The following is a 13,388-nucleotide window of genomic DNA, read 5'->3' as shown; positions in this document are numbered from 1 at the left end:
CCAGTTCTTATCAATGTCAACTCAACACTATTGTAAAATGGCGTTTGCCGTACATGTCATAAATAAATATACTGCTTTAATATTCAAGGTTTCTTGACTCAATCATTGGACATATCTAAAAATCAATTATGCTAAATTTCGGGTCAATATTTGTCATAGTGGTATTTGACAATGCTTTCTTAAATTTTGACAATACTCCCAATAAATGGGATTGTTGTTGGCAAGGTGAACCCTATCTAGAATATTTGTAGGTTAGAAATAGAAATTTAATCATCGTTTTCGTTTTTCATCCACAGGCCAGAATAGTTGACAAGATTACAGGTGGAAGCCTATCTCCCAGTTTAAACAAATTCAGAACTCTTAAAAATTTTGATAAAACTTTCTCTGTTGGCTAGCAGAAATTTCTATATGATTCACACACCAAACCACTTGTAAATGGTGACTGAAAAAAATTGATGTTTTAAAGCATTTTACTCATTTGTTTTTCTTCAATTATAACTTATTACATTATTAAAAATATTAAAATGGTCGTAGACTTTTGCCATTTCAGAAATACAGCTATGAATGATACCTCTCCTCCTCTCCATAATTACTATCAGGCGTACACTATCTGTATGAAAAAGTCCTTTTTCGGTTGGTCACTCTGTATTACTCTAATATATTTGATTATGGGTACATTTTCCACAGGAAGCAGAAGTATTTGCCAAAGAACAAGACTTTGCAGAACAGAAAGATCTTCACAAAATCGCCCTAGAGATGGCAAAGTTACCCAAGCAGAACACCAATCGCCCTCGCATAGTGATCATAACACAAGGAGCTGACCCTGTGATCTTGGCTCAAGGTTTGGAACAAACTGTTAATCTTTGTTTTATACATGGGTACAATCTTTGTTTTACCTAAAGGTAAGTTTTCCTAGCTGCTGAATTCAGTTGCCGAATACTGCTCATTTTTCAGCGCCAACTCAACAGACAAGAGTCAAGTACAGGTGTTTTCCTGGCTGCCTCATTCGGCAGGGACTGAATTCCGCTGCAGGCTGTTGGACAATCAGTCTCACACTTTGCAGCGACATTAACATGCTCCTGGACTATTTTTGGCATAGTTTTTGTGCAGTTGTAAAATTTACTGGTTCTCAGTTGTGACAGTGACTTTGTGTTGACTTCCATTAGTTTGATGATTTTATTTCAGTTACTTTTAATTCTAAAGGGTAAAATTCCATCAATTCAACTTTAAAATCTTATACTATGTTAAAAAACTTGACTTGACTTTTGCTAAACTTGACAGCTAGCCTAACCATACTACTGGACCGAATTACACGTGGATTGTACCAAAAGAAAGGTTATCGGTCCTACATGTGCAGGTTTTATTTGTACTTTGAAAATATTTATGTGTATTAGGTCAAAAATAGAAATAAAACTTTTCTAATGGAAATTTGACAAGGGGCCAAATTTTTTTAGCTTACGAAAGGCACCCTGACCATACTGCTGGACCGATTTAGACGCGGGTTGTACCAATTGAAAGATTGGTCCTATATGTGCAGGTTTTATTTGTACTTTGAGGATATTTGGCCAAAAAAGGCAATTTAACATGTCTTGTAGAGATTTGATTTAAGATGGGGATAACTGTAATTTATTATATTAATTGAAAGATAATAATATTCCCATAGTATATAAATGATTTAATTAGTGTTAGCAATCATCAAAGCTGGCTCCTTGGGCCTGTGATTTGAGGTAACCTGTGTCCTCTGGTTAAATTTAAGATTTCAATGCTCGTTAGCGACTTAAATGATATAACTCCCAGTCAATCGGCCAAATCATCTCAAGTCATTGCTAACTAGCTAACCTCTACATCTGAAGATGTTAATGATTTTGCCGCAATCACGGACAACAAAGATGATGTTTCCGTAACCGCAGGAGTCAGTGATGTCTACACGGGCACGGGAGATGTTCATATATTTGCAGTGATTGCAGAAGATAATGAATGATATCTACATGGCCACGGAAGACGTTCATGATTTTGCCGCGATCGCTGACAACGATGATGACGTTTCCGTGAACGTAGGAGTCAATGATGATGTCTACACGGTCACAGGTGATGTTTAATGATTTTGCTATGATCACACAAGACTACGATGACGTTTCCGTGACCACGGGAGTTGATGATGTCTACTCAACCGCATGAGATGTTCACGATTTTTCCATAACCGCAAAAGACAGTGATGAGTTAAGAATTGAACAAGATGTAATTGAAGAAGATATTTCGGATTTTGCAGTGATCCCACAAGACAAAGATGACAAGTTTCTATGACCATTGGTGATGATCACGATATTGCCTCGAGATTAGCTTGACTGAAAATGTCAGGCTAGCGCACCTCTATAATATAATTTTCTTTATAATTTTTTTTGTTAGATCTTCATTTATCTAAGGGTTTAAACCTAAATTGGCTAGTTGTAATGTGTCATTGCTGCATACATTTTTTCCTTACTTGAAAAACACCCCATTACCTCAAAAATACACTTCATGGAAGGACTTAAAGACAGGGGTTAGTGTTGTATAACCAATCCATAGATTTTTCAGTTATTGGTGTCGAGAATCGATAAATTTTGGTATCAACACATCACTAGTTAAAACCTTTTTCTTGCCATTTAGTAATTATTTGTACCAAAATAAATTTTTGTCCGAAGATAAACAATTAAACTAGAACTAGTTGTGGGTCTTGAATTTGTTTATAACGCCGCACATTCAGACTTAAAGAACGTCTTAACCCATTGACAACGGATATTTATTTTATCTATTAATAAAGTTTTTTTAGGTTTTGTTCTTTTATCACAATAATATGTATTTCAACACTATAGGTCCATTTTTATCCAAAATAAAAGCAAAAAAAGAAAAATCTGTGTCCTCCTTCTCTATACCAATGTAAAAAGAAGCAAAACAGGTGTTGTGAGCAATAAAAATAAAATAAAATAAGTAAACTCACTAGTGTTGTCAACTTCCACCCAATCCGGACACTGTTTATTTAAGATGGGCCCTCCAGTCCAGCTAAGCCACAAATTAGCAAGCTCAGTATGGATTGTCCATGTAACAGATTCAAACCCTTGCATATTTTCTTTACCTCCCACCTTCACATCCTAGGACGCTAGGCACTAGCCCAGAACTGTTTTATACATTACTTTGGTTCTCGGTACAAAATCGGTACGGTATGCGGCTACCAGTAATTATTTTTGTTTTCTCCTCAGAATTGTATTGAAACCATTATTTTTAATTTTAATACATTGACATTACCTACAATGAAAATGGATAGTATCCTACATTTCCCACACATTATTAAAACTTTATTTTAACGGTATTGTGCCAAGAAATAAACAAAGTTAAGATAAAAGTTTCACCTATTTTGCTACTAAGTTAAGTCCTTGCTTTGATAGTAGGGGTCTGCGAGTCAGACTTTCTTTGGTTCGGGTCAGACCAAAAACTGTTAATTAACAGATTTTTTGTTTGTTTTAACCTCTATCTGTTTATAATAATACTTGATAATAGAATATGTAAAAATGTATTTATGTATATTATTTCATTGTCATCTTATTTACATCTTGCAGGGTGTCTAGTAGTCGGGAAAATCGGGAAAGTCGGGAATTAGTATTGAATTTCAAAATGGTCTTGAAAAGTCGGGATTTAGTCTTAAATTTGATTTCAAAGTCGGGAATTTTCATTATTTTGCCGCGATCGTTGTCTTGCGTTTACGTAACTGCGAAAGCCAATGATGATGATGTCTACACGGCCTCGGGAAATGTTCAAAATTTTGCCGCGATAGTGGAGGACGACGATGACGTTTCCGAAACCACGAGAGACGACGATGACGTTTCTGTGACAGCGGGATACGACGATGACGTTGCCGCGACCGCGGGAGACGACGATGACGTTTCCGTGACCACGAGACACGACGATGACGTTTCTGTGACAGCGGGAGGCGACGATGACGGGAGACGACGATGACGTTTTCGCGGCCGCAGGAGACGACGATGATGTTTCCGTGACCGCGGGAGACGACAATGATGTCTACACGACCACGGGAAATGTTCATGATTTTGCCGTGATCGCGGACGACGACGATAACGTTTCCGTGACCGCGGGAGATGACGGTGATGTCTAAACAGCCGCGGGAAATATTCATGATTTTGCCGCGATCGCGGACGATGACGTTTCCGTGACCTCGAAAGACGGCGAAGATATCTGCTCGGCCGCGAAAAGTGTTCATGATTTTGTTGCGATCGTGGACGACGACGATGACGTTTCCGTGATCGCGGGAGATGACGATGACGTTTCCGTGACCGTGGGAGATGACGATGACGTTTCCGTGACCGCGGGAGACGATGATGATGTATACACGGCCGCGGGAATTATTCATGATTTTGCCGTGATCGCGGACGACGACAACAACGTTTTTGTGACCGCAGGAGATGACGGTGATGTCTAAACAGCCGCGGGATATGTTCATGATTTTGCCGCGATCGCGGGAGATGACGATGACGTTTCCGTGACCGCGGGAGATGACGATGACGTTTCCGTGACCGCGGGAGACGATGAAATGAAATGAAATGAAATGAAATATTACTTTATTATCACAAAACATTTCACAGATCCAGCGTCAGCTGGTGAAACAGGTGATATTGTCAGAGATCTTAAACACTAAGTTACATAACAAAACTAAAATCCACATAGCTTAAACTAAAATATATTTACTTATCATTTAAATAATCGGAAATATTATAATAATTTTTCTGTAAAAGGTATCGTTTGAAATCATTTTTAAATTTTGAAATACTGTTAATTTCTTTAAAATTAGTGGGTAGACTGTTGTAAAGCCTTAATCCCATATAATAAGGAGATCTTTCATATAAACAAAGGCGATGTCTTGGATATTGAAAATTTTTTGAGCGTGTAAGATATGGATGACTGATTTGTTTATCATTGTACATTTGATAATTAATTTTAAAATTCACCATCATTTTAAATATATAAAGTGAAGGCAAAGTTAATATCTCATATTTAGCAAATAAAGCTCTGCATGAGGTTCTTTTAGGCATAAATGATAAAATCCTTATAAATTTCTTCTGAATTTTGAAAACTGCTTTAGAATAAGAAGTTGCTCCCCATAATTCAATCCCGTATTGCAAGACAGAAAAGAACATTGCATAGTACACTGTGAGTTTAGTTTTTAAATCTATTACATTTCTCAAAACATACATTTGAAAGCAAGCCGTATTTAATTTACCAACTACCATTTTTATGTGTGTTTTCCATGTTAAATTCTTATCGATATCTAAACCCAAAAATTTTGCATTTTCAGTAAAGGATATAATATTATTATCATCATAAGATAATTCAACAGCGGCGTTTTGCCTATTCTGAATTGTTTGAAATAACATCACCTGTGTTTTAGAATTATTAAGTTTTAGCCCGTTGGCTGTAAACCAATTAGATAAATTAAGAATAGAAAGACTGATTTCTTGTTTAAGATTTTGCAAATTATTTGATTTAACTATTGCTGTAGTGTCATCAGCATATAAGATAAGGTTAGACGATACATTTCGAGGTAAGTCATTTATAAATATTAAAAATAGCAAGGGGCCTAGTATTGACCCTTGCGGAACCCCACATTTAGTGTTAAGCCACTGTGAAATACATTTTTTACCATTTTTTACGATTATTGTTCTTTGATGTCTGTTAGTCAAATATGAATGCATCCAAGACAAAGCCATATCAGAAAATTCATAATATTTAAGTTTACTCATTAATATATTGTAATTTACACAATCAAATGCCTTGGATAGATCACAGAACACCGCAGCTGTGCTCTGAGACCCATCCAAGCCATCAGAAACCTGATTTATGAAATCTGAGACAGCAGATATAGTGTTTTTCCCAGATCTAAAACCATATTGTTTATTGGTAAATAAATCATTATTTTCGAAATATGAATAGATTTGGTTGTAAGCAATTTTTTCAAAGATTTTAGACCAAGATGGGAGTATTGAAATAGGACGATAGTTATCAGGGTCCATTACTGAGCCTTTTTTGAAAAGTGGTTTCAGCTCAGCATTTTTTAATTGATAGGGAAAAATTCCTTCATCAAAACATTGATTGATTACTAGACACAGAGCCTCTGCAATATGGTTTATGACATTTTTAATTAATTCAATAGGAATTTCATCCCATCCAGAAGATTTTTTATTTTTTAAATTTCTAACGGTTTTTTTAATTTCTAAAATCGATACATGTCTGAACTGAAATTTCATTCTTATATTATTAGGTCTACTAGTATTATTAATCAAATTAGTTGCAGTGTGTAAGCAAGGCATACAATTTATATTTTTGTAAATGTTACAAAATTTATCATTGAGAAAATTTACCACATTTTGTCCATCTTTTAATTGCTTGTCTCCGACACACAAATCAGGGAAATCCAAATGATTGGAATTCAGGACTCCAAGTTCAGACTTCACAACATTCCACACCGCTTTGCTCTTATTATCTGAAGATGATATAACTTTACAATTAAACATTTTCCTAGCCTTATCGCAAACAGCTTTAAATATTTTTCTATAGTTTTTGTAATACTTTTTAAAATTAACATCTTGAACCGTTTTGGCAATAGTGCTTAGCTCTCTTTTTCTCTGACTTGATATTTTAATACCTTTAGTCACCCAGCTTTTCCTATATTTATTTTTGGGTGGTTTGTTAGTGTAAAATTTAAGAGGGAAACATTTATCAAAATTTACTAACAACTGATTGAAAAAATGGTTAAAATTAGTTTGAGCATCTTGTTGAGGCAATGTATTCCAATTAACTCCTGATATGTGTTGATAAAAAAGCGCTTTATTTTGTTTTGAAAATAATCTTTTTTTGTACTGTATTTTTTTGCAAAGTGCAGTATTTCTTGAAATTTCAATAAAAAGTGCCCTGTGATCCGAAACACCTAGTTCAAGGTTCATTTTAGATCTTATATTCTGGTTAAAAACAAAGTTGTCATTAGTTAAAATATTGTCAATGCATGAGCTTGTATTTATAGTTATTCTAGTTGGAGAACGAAAATTAATTGTAAAACCGTACATGCTGATTAAATTTAAAAACCTAGTTTTATGGCTGGGTGAGCTGCAGGTTTCTAAAATATCTATATTAAAATCTCCTGCTATACAAATCTGATAAGTTTTTACATATTTTTGTAGCTTAGAAAGTAGCAATTCTAATTTATCTATAAATATTATAAAATTATTCTCATATGGAGTTCTATAAATTGAAACAATAATAACATTCAAAATAGGTATTTCAATACTACAAACTTCAAAAATACTTTCTTCATTGTATATATATAAATCTGTCATTTCTTTAAAAACATAATCAAGTTTCAAAAGTATGCATGAACCTCCCCTTGCAATTGAGCTTCTACAATAATAAGCTGCTAACTTATATTTGTTTAGACTTGATAACAAATTTATTTGATTATCCTGTAAACAATGCTCATTCAAACACACTACATCAACATTTGAATCATCCAAAAATAAGTGTATATCATGCAATTTTTTCCCCAGACCACCCTGAATATTCAAGTGCATGATAAATGCATTTTTCTTATTTGCACAAAAGGTTTGACCATATTCCCACTTAACACATTTTTTATACAGATCAAAATGACACTCTTTGCAATTTACACAGTAGTTATCTTGGTCTAAAAGGCTTACATTAGAGGATTTAGAGGATTTATCAGCATTTAAAAAAGATGAATTTTTATCAACATTTAAAGGAATTATTTCTCTGGGGTAAGATAAATTTTCTTCAATTTCTCTTTGTTTAGTAGTTAATGTATGGATTGAATTGGATTCTTTTGGAAACTCTGGATAAGTTTTAACACATGATATACTCTTATACTTAAAGCTAACCCCCTTTAAATTTGATGACAAATTGGTATTCATAAAAAACTACTATTATTTAAAGACATTTGACATGGTGGAACTTGAATATTTACACTCTCTAATGCGCCACTGCTCTGCTTTTTAACACTTCCCGGAAGCTTGACCACTTCACTAAACTGAAGATCACCAGGAGTGACTTTTGGACTGGCAGGGTTACTAGTGGAGGTTGGGTTGTTGTGAGTCGGCTTAGGTGAAGTTCTTTGGTCTAGTGTCGATCTATTGGAAACGGATGCAGATGATTCCAAGTGAAGCTCGCTGATAGGGGAAGACTGTTGGGTGTGATAGACATCAATAATTTGTTGTAGACGTTTCAGAAAATAGTTATAGGGTACACCGTTGTATAAGAGCCTATTTGAGTTTTGATAATAGCAGATAATATTTACAATTGCTCCAGTATTATTTTGAAATCTTATTAAGTTTTGTATAACGTGATCTGGCCATATTTGATCTCTAACGCAACCCATTGCTGAACATATAAGTATCTTAAGCTGTCTTTTTTTAAATTCATTTGTCAGTTGTTCAAAAGCACAGTCGTAGTCAAATTTTGTAGGTTTCAAAAAATATTTAGTTTTTGTAATGAGACTAAATATGCTTGCTCCTTTATTCACCTTTTGATATGCCAAGTGACTGCTAAGGCAATTTGAAAGGAGGGGCTTGCCAAATTGATTCCGGAAGGTAACCGCAACCCCAGCACTCATACTCCTCTCACTATCCAGGTCAGCTGATATTGTATGCGCAAAACCCACAGTCTCGTTGTTCTGAAATCCATCTATAATGTCCTTCATGTTTGCTTGGATGATATTAATACCAGCTGAATTTCTTATCTGTCTGGGAGAGTTACTATTTACGGATTTACTAATTACAGATTTACTATTTACAGAATTACTATTTACAGGCCTATCACCTCCAATAACATGTGTGACGTTGTTTATCTTAATTTTATTTATGAGTGATGTTATCATGTAGGATAGCTTTTTCTTTCCACGATGATTCAGATGCAACCCATGATTGGTAAAATGAAACCTTTCCAGCTCGTCAAGATCAATAACTTTTACGCAAGGAGTTCTTACCGTAATTTCTTTGATATAGTTATTGATCATGGTTATATGATCATGGGCTGAGTCCTTTGGATTTAGATCATAGCGGTGAGGAATAGTAGTGACTATTATTGTTTTACTGTTGTCTCCAGCAATCAAGTTTTCCAGATACTTTTCTAAGTTTTCATAGATATTATTGGTTGTCTTTTTAATTACGTCATTTGAGCCCGATATTAAAAGCAGCATCTTGTTTCTAATTCTACTTCTCATTGCCTCATTATACACTTTTTCGGTAGTTGCCCCGGGCATCACTTGGCCACTAACTTTTATTTTATTTTTACTGCAGAAATTTATTATTTCAGGAAGCTGTCTTCCGTGACTATCTGCATATAATTCTATTTCCATTTTAGTACTATTTTCCCTGTCATGGATCCATTTAGGCACAGCAGATCTTCTTTTATCTTTTGTTGTACTTTGCACTGGGCTTGTGAAGTTTTCAGATCTACTGGTATCTTCTAAGTATTCTGCCCCATGATTATGATGTAGTACATCATAGCGGTTGTTTGTTTGTATTGTAGTGGTGTTCAGGTTAAGGTTAGTTTTTGGATGCGGCTTTGCTTTTGACACTTTTTTAGGTTGTTCCCATTTTTGGCTATTATTATTGTTTCTGATTAAAAATCCTTTTTCTTTAGTTTTAGGGTCCGTAGATGTTGTGGATTGGATGTCTGTGACTTGAGGTGTAGGCTCTGTTAAGCAGGTCTGAGGCATGCACTGCTCAAAGAACAATTTTTTTACATCAGGTGCTTCAATGAACAAGTGTTGACTGTTGTACATTAGGTAGGCAAGGGTGGCTCGTTTGGAGATTACTTGAGTCCTGTTTATTTTTAGTTCATGAAACTGTTGGAGAGCTAGATCAATATTGTTATTTAGGATTCCCTTCACTATGTGGTCAACAAACAGAAGCAGATATACACCACAGTCCACCATATTGTCCTGCTGTGGACAGTTGACAATATGAAAATTTGCATTTTCGGGACTATCTGTAATGACTCTACTGACTTTCAGGAAAATTTCTTTAGCAGATTCCAAGTTGTATTGTTTTGAAGAATCCAAGTAGTAAAAAGTGTTTCTTGATTTTTGATACAATAATAAGCTCCAATGTGTGCCACCCACTGCACAAACAGCTTTTGCATCGTTTACTGGTATTAATATAAATGATTTTTCTTGTAGTTTTAGAGGTGTTATTAAATAATCTGTATCATCTAGACACTTGATTGCTTGGCTTACAACAGGGTTTATAAATTAGATGTTTTCATTGTTTACTATTTTATCATTCAGCATTTCAAGATAAATTCTAATCATATCATCATTTAACCATTCGTTGTTAAGCAAAGACATACAATGACCGGTGTTTACATCAGTTTGAATTTCCTTTGCAATTTTGGAGTTCTTCTCAATGTCGTTTAGTTTATTTACAACAAATGAATCTTTATGCATTGGAGTACTATTACTAGATGCTATGTGGTTGTCGAAATCAACAATGGGCTGTGTACTAAGGGGAGTTCCAGCGTTCAGTTCTATTGAAAAATCATTTTGCAAGTCAGATATGATTTCTACACTATTTAAACTATTTAAGCTGTATGAGTCGTCAGAAGTACAAACACTGCCACTATCTGTACAAGTAGAAATATCAACAGTAGGGATGGACGGGATTGAATTTTTAGTTCGGGACGGGACGGGACGGGATTTTTATTTCCTTCCCGATTTTCGGGACGGGACGGGACGGGTTTTTTTTCTGTGCATAAAAAGAAAGTACTGTATTGCAGTTACCAAAAGAGACATACGAAATCAATTTTTACCATTTGTGGCACTGATCTATAAAAACCAAAAAATGGGTAACCTATAGAAACTTGTGACTCGCGGGTCACGGGGTGATCGTCTGTATGACTCACGGTCACGGCGCGATCGTCGTCATGACTCGCGGTCACGGCGCGATCGTTGGTATTACTCCGCGGTCACGGGGTTATCGTCGGTATGACTCCACGGTCACAGCGCGATCGTCGTCATGACACGCGGTCACGACGCGATCGTCGGTATGACTCGCGGTCACGGCGCGATTGTCAGCATGACTCGCGGTCAGGGCGCGATCGTCGTCATGACTCGCGGTCACGGCGAGATCGTCGTCATGACTCGCGGTCACGACGCGATCGTCGGTATGACTCGCGGTCACGGCGCGATCGTCGGTATGACTCCGCGGTCACGGCGCGATCGTCGGTATGACTCGCGATCACGGCTCGATCGTCAGCATGACTCCGCGGTCACGGCGCGATCGTCGGTAGGACTCCGCGGTCACGGTGCGATCGTCGGTAGGACTCCGCGGTCACGGCGCGATCGTCGGTATGACTCGCGGTCACGGGCGCGGACGTCGGTAGGACTCCGTGGTCACGGCGCGATCGTCGGTAGGACTCCGCGGTCACGGCGCGATCGTCGGTAGGACTCCGCGGTCACGGCGCGGACGTCGGTATGACTCCACGGTCACAGCGCGATCGTCGTCATGACACGCGGTCACGACGCGATCGTCGGTATGACTCGCGGTCACGGCGCGATTGTCAGCATGACTCGCGGTCAGGGCGCGATCGTCGTCATGACTCGCGGTCACGGCGAGATCGTCGTCATGACTCGCGGTCACGACGCGATCGTCGGTATGACTCGCGGTCACGGCGCGATCGTCGGTATGACTCCGCGGTCACGGCGCGATCGTCGGTATGACTCGCGATCACGGCTCGATCGTCAGCATGACTCCGCGGTCACGGCGCGATCGTCGGTAGGACTCCGCGGTCACGGTGCGATCGTCGGTAGGACTCCGCGGTCACGGCGCGATCGTCGGTATGACTCGCGGTCACGGGCGCGGACGTCGGTAGGACTCCGTGGTCACGGCGCGATCGTCGGTAGGACTCCGCGGTCACGGCGCGATCGTCGGTAGGACTCCGCGGTCACGGCGCGGACGTCGGTATGACTCCACGGTCACAGCGCGATCGTCGTCATGACACGCGGTCACGACGCGATCGTCGGTATGACTCGCGGTCACGGCGCGATTGTCAGCATGACTCGCGGTCAGGGCGCGATCGTCGTCATGACTCGCGGTCACGGCGAGATCGTCGTCATGACTCGCGGTCACGGCGCGATCGTCGTCATGACTCGCGGTCACGGCACGATCGTCGGTATGACTTCGCGGTCACGGGGTTATCGTCGGTATGACTGCACGGTCACGGCACGATCGTCGTCATGACTCGCGGTCACGGCACGATCGTCGGTATGACTCGCGGTCACGGCGCGATCGTCGGTATGACTCCGCGGTCACGGGGTTATCGTCGGTATGACTCCACGGTCACGGCGCGATTGTCGTCATGACTCGCGGACATTAACATAAATGTTTTGGATGACTCAAATCGACAAAAGCTCAATGATGTTTTGCAATTGTACAATATGAGATTTTTAGTTAATTTTCCTACCCGAATAACTTGTACTACAGAATCCGCATTAGATAATGTTTTGACTAATTTTGATGAGCTTTCAATTAGAGTCGAGGGAATTGACACACAATTATCGGACCATGATGGGCTAATGGTATCTGTAGATCCTTCTGTTGGAGAATACTTAAATAAAGCCAAAATTAAGCACAAAAATAAATATGTGACAAGAGAAACTAGAGTGTTTAATGAAAGCAATTTGTCATTGTTTGGTACGATATTAGAAAGACAGAATTGGTTTAGTGTATATAATGCTAGTGTTGATGTAAAATTTGATACTTTTCATGACATTTTTATGTACTATTTCAATTTAGTTTTTCCTAAAGTTAAAAAACGGTCCAGGAATTGTAATGATAGTTGGATAACACCTGATTTAAAACAAGATAGACAGAAAATTGTAGAGTTAAGTATAGAAGCCAGAGTTGTTAAGGATCAACAAATGTTTAACAGAATTAAAACTTTAAGGAAAAATTACAAACAGAATTTAATTAATAAAAAAAAAGATTTTTATAAAAATAAAATAGAAGAATCTAAAAACGTTAGTAAAACAACCTGGCAGATCCTCAACTCTGAGATTGGTAATAAGAAAAAACAGTGTAGCAACATTGAAATTGTATATAACGACCATACATTAGAAGATCCGCAGGAAATTTGTAGACATTTTAATGATTTTTTCTCCAGTTATGTTGAACGTTCGATAATTCCACAGTTAGATCCAAATAGTCAAAATAACAATGATGCTCTGCCTTGTTTCAATAATTTCACAAATCAAAATTTTAAATTTAGACCAGTTACAGAAATTGAAATTAAAAAAATTTTAAGTTCTTTTCCAAATAAACTTTCAACTGGATATG

General features: G+C 37.8%; 1 protein-coding gene across 1 annotated transcript in view; it reads left to right on the top strand.

The window, feature by feature from the left end:
• LOC128988395 (uncharacterized) overlaps positions 1 to 13,388 on the top strand; it is a 55,511-nt gene that overhangs the window by 29,072 nt on the left and 13,051 nt on the right. Inside the window, exon 6 of the mRNA XM_054409646.1 lies at positions 688 to 841. Coding sequence (XP_054265621.1) covers positions 688 to 841 — 154 coding nt within the window. The remainder of the gene's footprint in view (positions 1 to 687; positions 842 to 13,388) is intronic.

The sequence above is a fragment of the Macrosteles quadrilineatus genome, unplaced genomic scaffold (assembly GCF_028750875.1).
Source record: "Macrosteles quadrilineatus isolate MER2022 unplaced genomic scaffold, UCM_ALF_1.0 Scaffold_3__2_contigs__length_128488019, whole genome shotgun sequence".
NCBI lineage: Eukaryota > Metazoa > Arthropoda > Insecta > Hemiptera > Cicadellidae > Macrosteles > Macrosteles quadrilineatus.
Note: the sequence above shows the minus strand (reverse complement) of the source record. Positions and strands in the feature narration are given on the sequence as shown.